The 17704-nt window shown below is 38.8% G+C and overlaps 1 protein-coding gene across 3 annotated transcripts in view; it reads right to left on the bottom strand.

Moving 5' to 3' along the window:
- The window catches only part of LOC130928636 (neurexin-2-like), a 774303-nt gene that overhangs the window by 281303 nt on the left and 475296 nt on the right, over positions 1-17704 (bottom strand). For 2 of the 3 annotated variants that reach the window (XM_057855357.1, XM_057855358.1), the window contains 3 exons: positions 17572-17691; positions 14136-14517; positions 7785-7975 (listed from right to left, as the gene is read on the bottom strand). In XM_057855357.1, coding sequence (XP_057711340.1) covers positions 7785-7975; positions 14136-14517; positions 17572-17691 — 693 coding nt within the window. Of the gene's footprint in view, positions 1-7784; positions 7976-10288; positions 10483-14135; positions 14518-17571; positions 17692-17704 lie in introns of those variants that run through there. The other variant, XM_057855361.1, reaches the window with a different exon arrangement.

The raw sequence follows: 17704 nt of genomic DNA on the forward strand, positions 1-17704 counted from the left end.
TCGCTAGAGTCATAATCTGGAAGCCTGGGAGCATAACCCAGTCTTTATAGTCTAATCTAGTCTCTCTATCCGTGGTTCAAGTGTCATATTGTTATCAATTACGGCACTTTCCCATGACCAACCACGCAGTATTAGCCTATATTGAATGTGATTACCGATTTCACACCTGCTGTCTGCCGTCATGTATTACAATGCGACACAATGAATCGGAATAATTTCCCAAGCAAATGTTTATCTCTTCGGGAGCTGTTAAACAAAAGAAAGCAAGCGCTCAATTCTAACGGCACGCTAAGCGACAAAACGCGTGACGCCACGACCGCGGTGCTCAATTTGCATTAAGCAGCGTTTTTGCATTCCGAGGGCTTGCACGACTAATTGGAATCAAGTCTTTTAACATGCGCACTTTACCACCCACAAAATGAGCAGAAGTGAGAGTGGAAATTAGATTGGCTACTAATAGCTATTGATCACTTTGGTGTTTGCGTCCAATGAGCAGGAAGTAGTTCTTGCCTTCAAGTTACTGCGAAATAATGCCTCTGACCAAAAAATGGTGTCGACGTGTTCTAATAGATTACAAATAGAGCGAGAGGAATGGATGAAAACATCAATTAAGGCCTTCCATACCAAGACAAGTAGGTTGAAATATGCTGTGAGAACGTTCAAAAAGTTTTCTAATAGATTTTGCAGCTATTCGGAATATTCAATCAAGTGGCTAGTATATTTAACCCTAGACACTCTGAGCATTTTTTTGTTTGTAGTGAAATTACGGGTTGATTTTTCAATGAGTATTAATAAACTAAATTAAAAAACAGTTCAAACGTGCTTTGTTGTACATCTTTTGATTCCTAAAATTTAAGAATCAAGTCATTGATTTTTTCCTCCCAAAATCTTTCAATTTCTGAAAGTGTCGTAACCAGTGGAAGTTGAATAATTTCAAATGCCAAATATGGAAAATTGCACACATTACTTGATAACTGATAAACTTCAAGTGTTAGTACTGTTTTGACAACTGATCATAAAAATGCAACATCTTAGGTTTAATTTGACGTATTGCACATCAAGGTTGAGCATATGAGCATGGAGTAATTTGCATTCCATTTTGATAATAGTTTGTGAACGATACGCATTATAGTAATGAAACTTTAAAAACTGTGTTTCACACCTTCCTCTACCCCTGCCTTGTCGTTGCGATGCCATATTTCCAATATAATTCAGCTCAAAATTGATCATTTGAGCAAAGAGAGGACATAAAACCACTGACATTAACTTTGAATTAGTATTGCGAGTAATTCGAATAAAATTAAGTAATTTGATGGGACAACTAAAGCTTTGAATCCAATTCTTGCTGCTCAGAGTATTCGTTTAATTACAGGGGTGTTGCGGTGGTTTGTTTTGAAAGTTTTTGCATACGGCCAGGCTGCACGGCCAGGGCACCAACAGGAAGACGCCCGGGATGCCTGGTCCTGGACGACCGAGCAGAACGACCGGGACCACCAGTGCAGCGGATGATGCCGTTGAGTCCATGCTGCATGCTGAGCAAAGCCTGCGCCACCGTGCTCAGCCGCTCGCGTCCCCCGCTACCTTCCAGTGTCCCGCGACTCAGCCGGAAACGCGCACAGCCAAACCAGTTTCTCCCCAGAAACACAACATACCCCACACAAGTTCACCAGGCGAAATCCACCACAAGGAAGTGGTCACCACAAAAGAAAGACTAAAAAAAAATCCATCTTGATGGGGAAAAGTTTACCCCGACTGTCGCGACCACAACAGCGTCATTTCTCAGTTCAATAGTTTAGTTATGTGTAAATAAATTGTTACTTTGCTATCAAAAGCTCTATTTGTCTTGTTGTTTATGTTATTTTGTAAAAGGAAAACATTCAGCTGTTCGGGATGTAATTAAAGCAAAAAATAGCTGTGTTAAAGTCAAAGTTGAAATGTATGCTTTCAACAAAAAGCTCAATTTCTCTGTTTTTTCATCAGAAATTGGAAAATTGCTCAAACTATTTTCTAATGCTGATTTCTAAAGAATGGAAAAAGATATGAACTTATTTTTTTTTCCTGCTGAAAGAAGAGTAATCTTTCTTTTGGTGGGTTCCATGTTTATATAACAATATAACAGAATTTTCTGTGGGCCTTGCAAAACCAGTCAAAATGCCAAGTCAAAACCAGTCAAAACCAGTAAAACGGCTGGGAGTGAAGGGGGTTGCACCGGTGAAAATGGCTTGGAGTGAATGAGTTAAACATAAATGCATAAAAATGATTGATCGGGATTTTATAAGGGAGTGACTTTCAATTTTCTGATGCCGCTGCTAATGGAGACTCATATATAGCTAAGGTAGGTGCCCGTTTCGGTTTTAGGTCGGTAGCAGCTTTGGTTTTGTAAATATTTGAATTTGAGGTTTTTTTTTAAAATAGGCCCCCTACGAATCGACCCTGTTCCCTTGTCATGTCAATAGGTTATGAAGTCCATGGTTCAGACTACAAAAGAACCACTCAGTTCCAATCTGGATTGGCTAAAAATCTGATTCTAGCTGCCAGTCTTTAAATGAGATTTAAATAAGATTGCAGAAGAGTATAGCTGGTTCAAAATTGTGTCCTCAGCTGGCGTCTAGATGCAGAATTTATTCCTCCAAGAACACTTTTTTTTTCTCCCCAAAAACATTATTTTCCACCTATTCAGCAAATACGAAGCCAAGTCAAAACTCCCTGCGGGTTACTGTATTAAAATTGTAAAGGCTGATGCTCGTTCCGCGGAGGGGAGTGTATACACTGTAAAGCTGGAGGAAAAACATGCACCGTCTATAAACACTGAGATGAACTAACGCGTGTCGTCCCCACCTGTGACGTCTCCGATTAGAAGTTGAGACGTTCACACTATCTGACACGAGGCAGTAATCCAGTTACGCTGCGTGTGATTTGTTTGGCTATTATCATGCAAATGCATACAGGGTCTGCTTTGACAGGGGCTTCATTACAAAGCCTTCACCTCCTTTGTCGTTTGCGATTCCAGCTACAAATTGAAGCGGTGTTCAAAAGGAAATTATACGGCGGTTGTATTGCATTTCTAGTGCAGGGATTGCAGTCATGTAATGCTTATTTACACAGGTTTGAAGCCGATGCATTGTTCTGTTGTATCTCCTACGTGTTCAACATGTGTCACAATGTCACAATCCAGCTATCTAGGCGGGCAGAATCTCCTTCTAATAGTTCTTATTTTGTCTTACAAATAGCTGCAAGCTTCTTTTTGTTTTTATTTTGCAAACAAAACCAATCTGAAAACACACAGACAAAAAGACTCTTTCTACGGGCAAGATAACACTCAGAGAATTCTTTTCTTTGAAATGCAGGTAGTAGCACGCCAGGGAGATTGCGCGAATTGCTATATCTGTTTTATTCTCAGTCTGCAGAAAGCATAGCAACGCGGCATATTTCTAGAGATGTACAAATGGAGGTAAATTGTTCGAATTTGCGTCGATGCATTTGTCAAGAGGACTCTGCTAGCTGTGTTTACCCTAGAGTGAGATGTTTCACGTTCTAATAGAGGTTAATACTGATTGGTTGATTAAAGCCTTTTACGTTCCTGGATAGTTCATAAACAAATTTGTATTGTGTATGTTAATGTAATTTATGTTCAAATATCGCAATTTGAATTTGCTAATAAAATCCAGATAATCCATTTATTCTGGAAGTTTTCAAATAGAGGTGAAACAATCAATTAATCGACAACTATTTTATTAGCAATTACCATAATTTTCGCACTATAAGCCACCATCCACCAAATTTGGCACGAAAATTTGTTCATAGATAAGTGATGGAGAAAATATCATGTGACCCGAAATGAATTAGCACATTATGCCTTAACATTAGCACATTATGCCTAAAGTCAGGGGCAGGGGTCGCGTTAACCGAATATTTTCCATCGGTTTTTTGAAACGGTGACGGAAAAAACTGAAGTCCGTCCGTCATTTTGACAGGTTGCAATTCACACCCCAGACCACAGGGTGGCGAGTGAGCATATTAATTAGCTATTGTCTCTCTTAATGCATGACGTCGTTGGCTATTCTGTCAGAATATTGTAGCGTCACCGGGGTCTGGCGGCGGCACCATGATTGACACATCAACGCGCGGTTCTTATTGGTGCACCCAGTGTGCCAGCACGTCATCCAATTGGTGGACTAGATTGCCGCCTGTGTATGGACCCCAATCAGATGACGTCACAACTCCGCCCCCCTGACTGGAGCCGCCATATTGTGTGTCAGCTCGTCGTGTTTACAAATTACCGCTACGTACATGCCTCCTATTATGGCGTGTTTTTCTGCCCGTTAACATTAATAATCAAAATGGTGAAGGCGTGTGTGGCGGTGGGTTGCAGTAACAGAGAAGATAGACGGAGAGACTTGAAGTTCTACCGTGTTCTGAGAGACCCGAAGAGGAGAGCGAGATGGACTGCTGTAATTCGACAAGAAATCTGGCCACCAAACGATCACCACAGACTATGTAGTAGTCATTTTATATCTGGTATGATGCATTCAATATATATTTAGAAGATTTTGGGCTGACAACCACAATTAAGATCATTGTGTGACGTTGGTGATTGGGGTCTATATAGTTGCCTCTTTTTCTTTGGGGGTGGAGTTGCTGTTTTGTTGGTGTTGTTGGCGGTAAGCAGAGTAAAAAGGGAGAAAAATACCACGACTTCCGTGTCTAATTTTTCGCCGCCAAGCAAGCGTTAGAATATTAATTAAAAATCAATGAAAACTAAATACTATTGAATATGTCATCATTATCATTGAAAAAATTTAAGTGACGGGTAAAAATAGATTATGACCGGATTTTTATGACCCTGTCAGTCAAAATGACAGACAACGAAAATGTCTAGCGCAACCTCTGGTCAGGGGTGTCCAAACTTTTTGCAAAGGGGGCCAGATTTGGCGTGGTAAAAATGTGAGGGGGCAACCTTGGCTGACGTCCTTTACGTAGAACAATATATTTAAGCAAAGTTTAGCAAGCCATTCAGTGTGTCACATTTGCTTTATTATTTTTTTTAATGAATAGTTTCAACAATCTCGCAAATAGCCTTTGCGGCGTTCTCTTTTGACTCTTGGGCTCTTGCGAAATACTACTGCTGTGAAATTAAACTAGCTTCAAGTTGCTTCAATTTCTCGCTGCGTATCTTCCCTGTAATCTTGCCGTACATGTCAGCGTGTCTTGTTTGGTAATATCGCCTCACATTGAAATCTTTAAAAACAGCGACTGTCTCTTTGCAAATGAGGCAAGACACAGTTGTTGCGGATTTTGGTGAAGAAATAGTCCAATTTCTACCTATCCTTGATGCGTCGGCCATCACAGTCAACTTTTTTTTGGTTGATTGTCGCCATTTTAGAAAATTGGAAGTAGAGGATCACACGGAGTAATGTTGCTTAGCCCTTAAATACCTGCAACATGAAGCAATTATCAGAGAATCCCAAAATTTGAAAAATAAGGTCCTAATGAAACCTTTTTTTCAAATTTGTGAAAAGAAAATTCAAAATGAATATGTGTAATAAGCACTCTAATATCTATTACCCATGCTAAATCATGTTTTTTGTTTTTATGGAACCTGCAGATGCATGTGTTGACTTGCATCCATCATTTTTTTTTCCCAAAAAGAAATGTCAAAATTCTAAATTAGTCTGAAAATCAGGACATTTTAGGTGTATCAAATGTGATACATTTGGCAATAAGGGGTTAAAGTGCTGCTGCCTTTTAGTGGGTAAATGAGGAGCAGCATTTCGTGTGTAAGCTACTTCATATGCTGGTTGCAGTACTGCTGACCAATTTATTAAGTCTGTGTGCGGGCCAGACGTTATTGATTTTATGACAGAGGCTGGGGGCCGGATGAAATTGACCGCAGGCCGCATTTGGCCCCCGGGCCGGACATTGGACATGTCTGCCTTAAGTGAAGCACATTATGCCTTTGTGATGTATGATTGCCTCTGTGACCTTGATTGTAACAACTTCTTGTTTACTCCGCCACTTCGACGCCTGTTATTGTTATCGCCTGGGTTGTGCAACAAACCACCACTGGGAGGGAATCTCATGATCTTCAAGGTTGAGTAATACGAGCTAAGATTACCATGTATGGGCAAAATGGTCCATCTCCTGAGCTTAGAGGCTGGCCACCTTTGAGCTCACGAGGTGTACCGTTATAAAGCCAGGAGCATTCTCCACCCCCTAAGAATCCGCTATAGGATTAATGTACGAAATCGCTCGGCCGTGTTCCCCTGCTGGCTCTGACTGAGGCGCTGGCTCTCCGCCCACTGTCAACGGTAAGAGCTTTTTCATTGCTAGGGAATACTTTGTGTGCTTCGACGGTAGCGCGAGGATTTAGAAGTGACAATCTGGATCTAGCGTTGTTATCACGTGTTATGCTTGATTTGATGTCTGTATTGCTTGCTTTTATGTGGGATTGTAATCAATAAACATCATTAATTCTGCAATTGTGATAAATAAACAAAAGTGTGCCTGTTACTGACTCACCGCGAACCCGGAAATTTCTTGTAACAATGAGCCACCCTGGATTATAAGACGTAGCTGTCCTCACTGTATTATGGGATATTTACACCAAAATATATGAATCTGTAACACTTTATTTGACAGCGGCATCAAAAGACAGATGAACCACCATGAAGCTGCTTCAAAAAGTTTCATTTGGCCATCACTGCTCCTTAAGGGAGACAGTCAACCTCTGCTGCCACCTACTGTCAACAATGTTGTCATCCAACATGCCTCCTAGCATGCATTGCAGCGCTATAGATATAAATAACAATCAAATTTCATGTTCTGTGCTTATTATGTCTTTAGTTACTGTTCCAGTTGTTTCATTAATTGCTAGCTATCGTATTTGGTAACATTTTATTTGACAGTGGCGCTATAAGACTGTCATAACACTATCATAATTATGACATGACACTATCATCAGCATTTATGAATGCTTATAACACATATTTCGTGTTAACCGGCAAATTATCTCACTTTTGAACGGATATAAAAGTTGGACATAAATGGAGTTAGTGCCATAATTTGCCAGATGACACAAAATGGTATCGGTTATAAGCATTCGGTAATGCCCATGATAGTGTTATGTCATAATTATGATGGTCTTATGACAGTCTTATGACACCATTGTCAAATAAAGTGTTCCCTATTAACCCAAATAAATCAACAAAAAAGCCGCACTGGACTATAAGTCGCAAGATTCAAAATGAATGTAGAAACTAGCGGTCTGAAAATAAATAATCGCCCGATTAATCGATTATAAAAATAATCGTATGTTGGAGCTCTATTTTGGACTTCCCAATATTATGTTAGCGTACAGATAGAGGAGACTTTTTGTTTGCTTTAAATACTCCGTGTGAAATGTTGTACTGTTTGAACGTGGCCTTTAGTTGAGAGTTGCAATAAATAACTTTACGCCTCATTTCTGAAGAATATTTACTCACTTTATTTTTCATTTATTTACTCACGCCAGGGAGATTGCGCGAGTTGCTATATCTGTTTTATTCTCAGACTGCAAAAAGCAGAGCAACGCGGCATATTTCCAGAGATGTGCAAATGGAGGTAAATTGCTAGAATTTGCGCCGATTTATTTGTCAAGAAGACTCCGCTAGCTGTGTTTACCCTAGAGTGAGATGTTTCACATTCTAATGGAGGTTAATACTGATTGGTTAATTAAAGCAGGATAGATACTCAAATGGTTCCAAATCAGCTGCTAAGTGCACAGATGCTCTACGTCTGCTTGTTACCTTTGAGATCCAGGTTACGGGCTCCATTGGAGTGCTGAGTCACGGTGCGTGAGTCAATTTTGAGCGTATGTACGTTGTTGGCATCCCGGGACACCACCACATTGTGCCACTGGTTGTCGTTGAGCGGCTTGTCCGAATTGCCCTTCATTAGCGACGGACCGTTGCCGAGGTCAAAGACGTAGTGGACGTACCTGGGGAGAAAAGAGGTAACAATGACAAAGACGACGATAACAATAATGCCTTTGTGGAATTCGGCTACTGTCCTCAATGCCCGTTCACGTCACACCAATTTGTCTAGAGGGGCATTAAGATGGATGACACTTCATTTTCAATGTGTAATGGCGGCATATTACACCCCTGGCCACATTTGTTTGGACGGTGATGCTTTGATATTTGAGTTGCTTCCTTGAACACACTTGGGAGTAAAAAAAAAAAAAAAATTGCAATACAGTGGTATGAAAAAGTATCTGAACCTTTTGGAATTTATCACATTTCTGCATAAAATCACCATCAAATGTGATTTGAGCTTTGTCAAAATCACACAGATGAAAAAACAGCATCTGCTTTAACTAAAACTACCCATTCGTAGGTTTTCATATTTTAATGATAGTATGCAAACAATGACAGATTAAGTAAGCGAACCATCACATTTAATATTTTTTGCCCCCCCTTTTGGCAGCAATAACTTCAACTAGACGCTTCCTGTAGCTGCAGATCAATCTGGCATATCGATCAGGACTAATCTTGGCCCATTCTTCTTTACAAAACTGCTGGAGTTCAGTCAGATTCCGGGGATGTCTGCCATGAATCGCTGTCTTTACGTCATGCCACAGCAGTTTGACTTGGCCACTCAAAAACATGTATTTTGTTCTTCTAAAAACATTCTGAAGATGGTTTGTTTTGGATCATTGTCTTATTGCAGCATCCATCCTCTTTTTAGCTTTATCTGCCTGACAGACAGCCAAGGGTGTTCCCGCAAAACATCTTGATAAACGTTTGAATTCATTCTTACATTAATAATTGCAAGTTGCCCAGGTGCTGAGGTAGCAAAACAGCCCCAAATCATGATGCTCTCTCTGACATGCTTTATGGTGGGGATGAGGCGTTGATGTTGGTGAGCGGTTCCATTTTTCCTACTCACATGACGTTGTGTTACTCCCAAACAATTCAATTTTGGTTTCATCAGTCCACAAAATATTTCGCCAAAACTTCTGCGGAGTGTCCAAGTCCCTTTTTGCAAACATTAAACGAGCAACTTTTTTTTTTTTTTTTTTTAAGACAGCAGTGGCTTCTTCCATGGATTCCTCCCATGAACACTATTTTTGGTCATAGTTTTACATATACTTGATGTGTGCACAGAGATATTGGACTGTGCCAGTGATTTCTGTAAGTCTTTAGCAGACACGCTAGGGATTTTTTTTTACCTCTCTGAGTATTCTGCGCTGAACTCTTGGTGTCATCTTGGTGGACAGCCACTCCTTGGGAGAGAAGCAATAGTGCACAACTCTCTCCATTTGTAGACAACTTCTCTGACTGCCGATTGATGAACAACCAAACTTTTAGAGATGGTTTTGTATCCTTTCCCAGCTTTATACAAATCAACAATCCCTGATCACAGGTCTTCAGAAAGCTGTTTTGACAGAGCCATGACAGACAATGCTTCTCTATAAGACATTTCTTACCAGGTGTGCGTTTTATAGTGGGCAGGGCAGCTTTAAACCACTCATCAGTGATTGGGTACACACCTGACTTAAAATGTTTGGTAAAACTTGGTTTCAATTGCTCTTTAAGTCTCCTTAGGTAGAAGGTTCACTTATCCCCCCCTTCTGAAATTGTTTGCACGCTATCCTCTTGAAAAAAAAATGAAAACCTATTAATGTTTGGCTGGTATTCGTGAAAGACATTTTTCATCTGTGTGATTTTGACAAAGATCAGATCACATGCAAGGCAGCTTTAAACCACTCAGTGATTGGGCACACACCTGACTTAAAATGTTTTGTAAAATTGGTTTCAATTGCTCTTTTGTTTGCATGCTATTTTCATTAAACTATGAAAACCTGTAAATGTTTGGGTGGTTTTAGTTAAAGCAGACACCATTTTCATCTGTGTGATTTTGCCAAAGACCAGATCACATTTTATGGTGATTTTATGCAGAAATGTGAGAAATTCCAAAATGTTCAGATACTTTTTCATACCACTGTATCTTGCAAGTAAATTTATTGCCGACACTGCGTTTTGGGGTGATCAACATGCCCCTCGCCACGAAAAGTCAAACTCTGCCTATAATTACAAGTCATTATTTTTTCGGCACGGCGTCACATGAAGTACAGATTCTAACACGAAATTGTCAGAATGCGTGGACGAGGTGGACCCAATCACAGGGAAAACAAAAGGCAAGGCAGGGTGTGTGGGAACTCACAATGCTTTAATAATAGTTAACGAAAATAGAAAGAACGTTCAAAACAAAAGACCAGGGGATTAAATGAAAAGGTATCAAAACTTACTTTTTAGATCTGAACACGAATATGAACACGAGAGCTTGGACGTATGTATAAACATCGACAATGACGCAACAAAGAGTGAATAGAAACTGGGAGCTTGAATACACAGACAAGGGATAACGAGACAATAAAGCACAGGTGTGTGATACATAAGGCAGCGGATTGGGGGATTCACAACGAGCAGGCCACAACAGGTGAAATCAATGGGTACTAATCACAATGACCACACACAAACTAAGGCACAAACTGAACAGAACTGAACTCAATCCAGGACAGAAATAAACTATATGGTTGCCTGTGAGTTTTTTTGAGGTGAAAAAAGTTGAGGATTGATTCAATTGGGCGACAAGTTGGAAAACATATTTGAAAGCGGGTCAGAAAATTCCCGGTGAAAATGTTTTCGCAGTAATTTTAACATTTGCCCCAGAAGAATTCTGCAATTTTAGTTCTAAAATAAGGAAAAAATTGGGACTGGTGCAGAGATTGAAACGACACATCTAGTAACGACAGACTACATAGATGCTAATTGTTAGCCCGTGTGCCTATGGACTCGAGGTGCAACCATAAATCGATAAGCAAATTAATTGATAACTATTATAATAACTAATTAATCCTTTAGGACCTTCTTCAACTTAAACTTGTCTGCGGTAAATTCTTGAAATTATAACATACATATAACTTCTTAGTTGTATATATTATTTGTAATTTAGTCTTTCCATATGTTGTAAATAGAGATGTCGCGATTGATCGGGATGATCTATAACGTCATTTTCAAAGTATCGGAATCGGCAAAAAAAAATGGGCCATGCCTTTTTTAATATATGTATATATATTTTAATTAAATCGTTTTCTAATTGTATTTAACGTTACAGACATAATATGTTACACTCATCCAGAGTCTTTAGTTTAGGCTTAAGGTAGGGTTATCAAATGTATCTCGATAATGGCGGCAATTCATTTTTTAAAAAATGTGTCACGTTAAAATATTTAATGCAATTAATGCATGCGCTGCACGACCCACTCACTCATTTTTGCACTCAATCTGTAATGACGCTGTTTTACCTATATAGAGAGATAAAAGGCAGCGTCAAATGAGTAGAGTGAATTTTGGCAGCCTTTGGAGCCTTTTTTTAATTGGCTAAAGCCTTGCAATCCCTCTCCCTACGATTAGAAATATCATTGGGAAGCAATGTGGGGAAGCAAGGGGGCAAATGATCTTTGTCTTAACACCTTATGTTATTTCCCAACGCAGAGAATGTATATCAATTGGTAGCACTACGCACAATCATGGTTCCACTTCCCATCATGCATTTGGGCATGGCCACAGTATCATTTACTGAAAGCTCAACAAATACACTAGACGGCAATATTTAGTTACAATATACAAAGTCACAAGTTTTTCTATCCGTGGATCCCTCTCACAGAAAGAATGTAAATGCCATCTTGAGGATTTATTGTCGTAATAAACAAATACAGTACTTGTGTACTGTATGTTGAATGTATATATTCGTCCGAGTTTTATTCATTTTTTTCTTAATGCATTGCCAAAATGTATATGATCGGGAAAAATTATCGGGAATGATCGGAATTGAATCGGGAGCAAAAAAAAAAAAAGCAATCGGATCGGGAAATATCGGGATCGGCAGATACTCAAACTAAAACGATCGGGAGCAAAAAAACATGATCGGAACAACCCTAGTTGTAAGGATAGACTTGACACTACCATTACTACCGTAATTTTCGGATTATAAACCATATATATAAACCATAATTTGCCGGATGACACTAAATGGTATCTGTTACAGGCATTCAGTAATGCCCATGATAGTTTTGTCATAATTATGATGGTCTTATGAGAGTTTTATGACGCCGCTGTCAAATAAATCCAATAAACCCAAATAAATCAACAAAAAAGCCGCACTGGACTATAGGCCATGGGTTTCAAAATGAGGGGAAAAAAGTAGCGGTCTAGACGTTATACCCATTCACGACGCTAGATGGCGCCAGATATCATTGAAGCGATGTTCTGTCATGACAGATCTTAGCTACTTTCAAGTTTAACCAGTTTGCATTATTATTATTTTTTTTTTGCAATGTTCTTCCTTATTTAGATTTGTTTCAAGACTACAGTTAGACTTCACTTTGATGGTTAATTCATTTATTGCAATTTGTTCATTTACGAATGTGATTGCACTTTAGTTTACATATTTAAATGTTCAGATATTAAGATTTGAATGAGGCAAAATAACATGCTTTTTCTCTCAAATATATTGTTATAATCATTTGTTTCAGATGTACTGTTTTTCTGTATAAAAATTAATTTGGTGTTCAAGTCTTTTTTTAAACTTGAGTCTTGAAAAAGAGGGGGTCGTCTTATAATCAGGGCGTCTTATATTCGGGCCAATACGGTAATGGTCCAATTGCCGTAATTTCTGAACTATAAGGCGCCAGCTACCAAATTTGACATAAAAACGGCATTTGTTCATAGATAAACCGCACTGGACTATAAGCCGCAGTTGTCCTCACTGTATTATGGGATATTTACACCAAAAGATATTAACTGGTAACACTTCATTTGACAAAGGCATTATAAGACTGCCATGAAACCAAATGAACCACCATGAAGCTTTGAACCAATTGGCCGCAAAGCCTTATTGTTTCAAAAATCTTCATTTGGCCATTACTGCTCCCTTGGGGGAGACAGTCAACCTCTGCTGCCACCTGCTGTCAACACTGTTGTCATCCAACATTCCTCCTAGCATGCATTGCGGCACTACAGATGTAAATAACAATCAAAATTCATGTTCTGTGCTAATTATTTCTTCAGTTACTGTTCCAGTTGTTTCATTAATTACTAGTTATTGTATTTGGTAACATTTTTTTGGCTAGTGGTGCCATAATACTGCCATAATTATTACATGACACTGTCATAAGCATTATTGAATGCTTATAATAGATGTCGGTTAGTGTCATCCAGCAGACGAAAAAGATCTGAGCTGGACATAAATGGAGTTAGTGACATAATATGCCACATGACACATATTGACATCTGTCATAAGCATTCAGTAATGCCCATGATAGTGTCATGTCATAATTATGACGTTCTTATGACAGTCTTATGATGCCGCTGTCAAATAAAGTTTTACCTATTGACCCAAATAAATCACCAAATAAGCCGCACTGGACTATAAGCCACAGGATTCAAAATGAGGGGAAAAAGTAGCGGCTTTTTATAAAAATAATCGTTTGTTGGAGCCCTGTTATGGACTTTCCAATTTTATGTTAGCGAACAGGTAGAGGAGACTTTTTGGTTGCTTTAAATACTCCGTGTGTAATTTTGTGCTGTTTGAACGTGGCCTTTAGCTGATAGTTGCAATAAATAACTTTATGCCTCATTTCTGAAGAATATTTACTCACTTTATTTGCCAGTCTGCCGTATTTTAAGTGAGTTGAATCACCTGCTATCGCTCGTATTAAGTCACTTGTATCTCAAGAAAGGGCTGTATTTTATTCAAACTTCTTACAGTGTATTTCCTACTCATTGGGATGCAGATGGCTTCGTTTCAACACTTTCATTCTCCCGCTATCGGGTTTTACAAATACAAATGGAAGTATTTCTGCCTAAACCCCCATTTTAGTGGCTTTTGCACACATATTTTAGGTTTTGGGCAGAGGCTATTTTGGCTGTTGCATTCACAACAGGCGCAGCACCAAAGCCTCGGCTCTTTGTCTTTATAACACTGCTAAATAGGGAACACAATGAAGCAAAAGCCTCTTTGCTAGTATTATTATAAAGAGCTTTACAGGGAAAATAGCTTTCTGCTGAATTTGTCCTTGAATGTATGCTCACCCTTTGACCAGTTCCACAACAATGAAGTCGCTGCCATCGCCAGAGTTGAAGAGCATCAAGCCGTCGGGCGTGGTGGTTTTGAACTGGAAAAAGAGGTGCATGGAGGCGTAGGCTTGCAGCGTGGCCAGCGCCAAGTAGCTTCCTTTGGTCCGGAACGTGACCGGGTCGGCGATGATGTGACGCATGCCGAAGCGGGCGTTGAGTTCGCAGTAGGAGATGTCGCCGTTCTTGCACTGGTCTAGGTAGGGCACGCCGTTAAAGGAAAGGCCCTGGAGGTGGCCGATGAAGTTGGACGGCACCACCGAGATGAAGCGGCGCTCGGTCATGATGCCCGTTTCGATGTTGTGGAACTCCAGACGTGTGTGGGCGCCAGTCATCTGGCCTGTAATTATGATAAGTAAGGAGAAACTGATAAACATCATTCATTTAGAGAGCTCAAATAATGTCGCGCAACTCTGCTCAAGGCAGAGGGAACGTCTCCAGGGAAATACTACAGGACCGTAATTATACCAGAGTGCAAATTCAATATATAGCAATATTTAGAAATTCATTTGCAGTGCGGGGAATGAGGAAAAACACAGCATAATGCGGGGATGTGATTAATAGTGTGTATTTACGCATATTGGGGAGTGCTGTAGCATAGATTCCACCATCAGTTGACAAGACAGCTCCCACAGACATTGTGTCAAGCCTTCCCGTAGGGGGCCGACCCAGGCCGAACGTTGAGTTGGATTTCACTGTGATAAACTCAAACCCACGCTGTGTTCTAAAGTCGGATTTAGGTGGAAACAGGACGAAGGTTTTACTGCATACAAGCAGGCAGGAGTGTCTCAACAGGGATTTGGCTGAGTATTCAAGGTAATTATTATATTAAATAGCACCATGCATGCACTTTGAAACGTGAAAAAAAAATCAACGGATAAAATTAGTGTAAATGTAGACTTGAAATATTTGCGCAGAATAAACGATCACTACCCGTTTTTTGCTTTTAACCAAGAATCTAGATTGTTTAATGTTCATACAGGTATCTACAGAAATTCCGTGACTTAAGCATTTATTTACAAGAATACTCAGCTTAAAAAGCTCTATGTTCCGTGACAGCCGCCACGTTGGATTACACAGTACCGTAACTTTAGTTTGAAAAATTTACATAAAATGAACGATAACTGCCAATTTTTTGCTTTTCACCAAGATTCTAGACTGTTTTACGTTCATATCTATAGAAAATCCACAATTTAAGCATTAATTTACAAGAATTTTCAACTTTAAAAGCTCTTTGTTCCATGACGGCTGCCATGTTGGATTAAACTATATTATTATACTATATACTATATACCATATAATGTAGGCTTGAAATATTAGCGTAAAATGAACGATAACTGCCCATTTTTTGCTTTTAACGAAGAATCTAGACTGTTTTACGTTCATATCTATAGAAATTCCTCGATGTAAGCATTTATTTGCAACAATTATCAATTTAAAAAGCTCTTTGTTCCGTGACCGCCGCCATGTTGGATTACACAATACTGTAACATTAGCTTGAAATATTGAGGTAAAATGATTGATAACTGCCCATTTTTTGCTTTTAACCAAGAATCTAGACTGTTGTATATTCATACCTATAGAAATTCCACGATTTAAGCATTGATTTACAAGAATTTTTAATTTGAAAAGCTCTTTGTTTTGTGATGGCCGCATTGTTGTATTCTTACACAATAGATTAACTTTAGCATGAAATGTTTACGCAAAATGAACGATCACTGCCCATTTTTTGCTTTTAACCAAGAATCTAAACTGTTTTACGGTCATATCTATAGATATTCTGCGATTTAAGCATTTATTTACAAGAAGTTTCAACTAAAAAAGCTCTTTGTTTTGTGACGGCCGCCATGTTGGATTACAGAATACTGCAATTTTGGCTTAAAATATTTACGTAAAATGAACAATAACTGCCAGTTTTTTTTACTTTTAACCAAGAATCTAGACTGTTTTACATTCATATCTTTAGAAATTTCGCGATTTAAGCATTTATTTACAAGAAGTTTCAACTTAAAAATCTCTTTGTTCCGTGACGGCCGCCATGTTGGATTACACAGTACCGTAACTTTTTCTTGAAATAGTTACGCAAAATGAACTATAACGTCCCGTTTTTTGCTTTTAACCAAGAATCTAGAGTGTTTTACATTCATATCTTTAGAAATTCCGTGATTTAAGCATTTATTTAAAAGAAGTTTCAACTCATAAAACTCTGATTCACGACGGCGCCATGTTGGATTACTCAGTACCGTAACATTAGCTTAAAATATTTACGAAAATGAACGATAACTACCCATTTTTTGATTTTAAGCAAGAATCTAGACTGTTTAACGTTCATTTCTATAGAAATTCCCCGATTTAAGCATTTATTTAAAATAAGTTTTAACTTAAAAAGCCGCCATGTTGGACTACACAATACCATAATTTAGGCTTGAAATATTTATGTAAAATGAATGATAACTGCCCATTTTTTGGTTTTAACCAAGAATCTACACTGTTTTGCATTCATATCTATAAAAATTCTGCGATTTAAGACTTTATTTACAAGATTTTTTTTATTTAAAAAGCTTTGTTTTGTGACGGCCGCCATGTTAGATTACAGAATACCTTAACTTTTGCTTGAAATATTTAAAATGAATGATAATTTCTTTTTTTTTTTTTTTTTTGCTTTTAACCAAGAATCTAGACTGTTTTACGTTCATATCTATAGAATATCCACAATTTACGCATTTATTTACAAGAATTTTCAACTTGAAAAGTTGTATGTTTTGTGACGGCGGCCATGTTGGATTTTGTACCGGAATTCAACCTAAATAACTTGCGATTGTAAATAGAAAAATGCTAATTTTCGGATGTGAAAATTGAGTGATTTATTACCTGTTGAAAACTTAGCACTAATTTTAAAAAATTAAGTTGCTATGTTAGGCGAAAACATATATGTTAAATATTGCTATTGATCCTGAAAATATAGGGGATTATCTCTGCATTGGGTGATTTTTGTGCATCTAGTGTAAAATTTGAGACCTTCATAGCCATTGTTTATACTCGCTAGCGGCTTTAGTTTCGAAAATGTTTGAATTTTAAGTTTTTGAAAATAGGCCCCCAACGGATCTACCCTTGTGTCCCGTCAACTGATAGTGAAGTCTATAGCTGTAGCTCCACAGCATGGCAATTAAAAGTTCTCATAAAGCTGGCAGACCTTGACAGGGTCATCCATTGCTTCTGGACACACATCGCCATTTCAATCCCCTTCATTGAGCTCACACCTCTGCTACCGTCCTTTGCTCAAGGCCACAATATGCGACTCGCCTCATCTTTTGACCTTCCACTTGCTTGTATTGTTAGCACTGGGTTTTCAATATCATGCCAATGCATTTTCTTTTGTTATTGCACATCTAACCTTCCACAGTGACGTTGTCCACGGAGAGCTGCAAGCTCTTGCCTCTTCGCACCACCTTCACCGAGTGCCACTCGTTATCATTCAGTTTCTGGCCCGCGAATAGCGTCTCGGGTCCTTTGCCTGCAGATGAGTA

This window comes from Corythoichthys intestinalis, chromosome 13 (genome assembly GCF_030265065.1).
Source record: "Corythoichthys intestinalis isolate RoL2023-P3 chromosome 13, ASM3026506v1, whole genome shotgun sequence".
NCBI lineage: Eukaryota > Metazoa > Chordata > Actinopteri > Syngnathiformes > Syngnathidae > Corythoichthys > Corythoichthys intestinalis.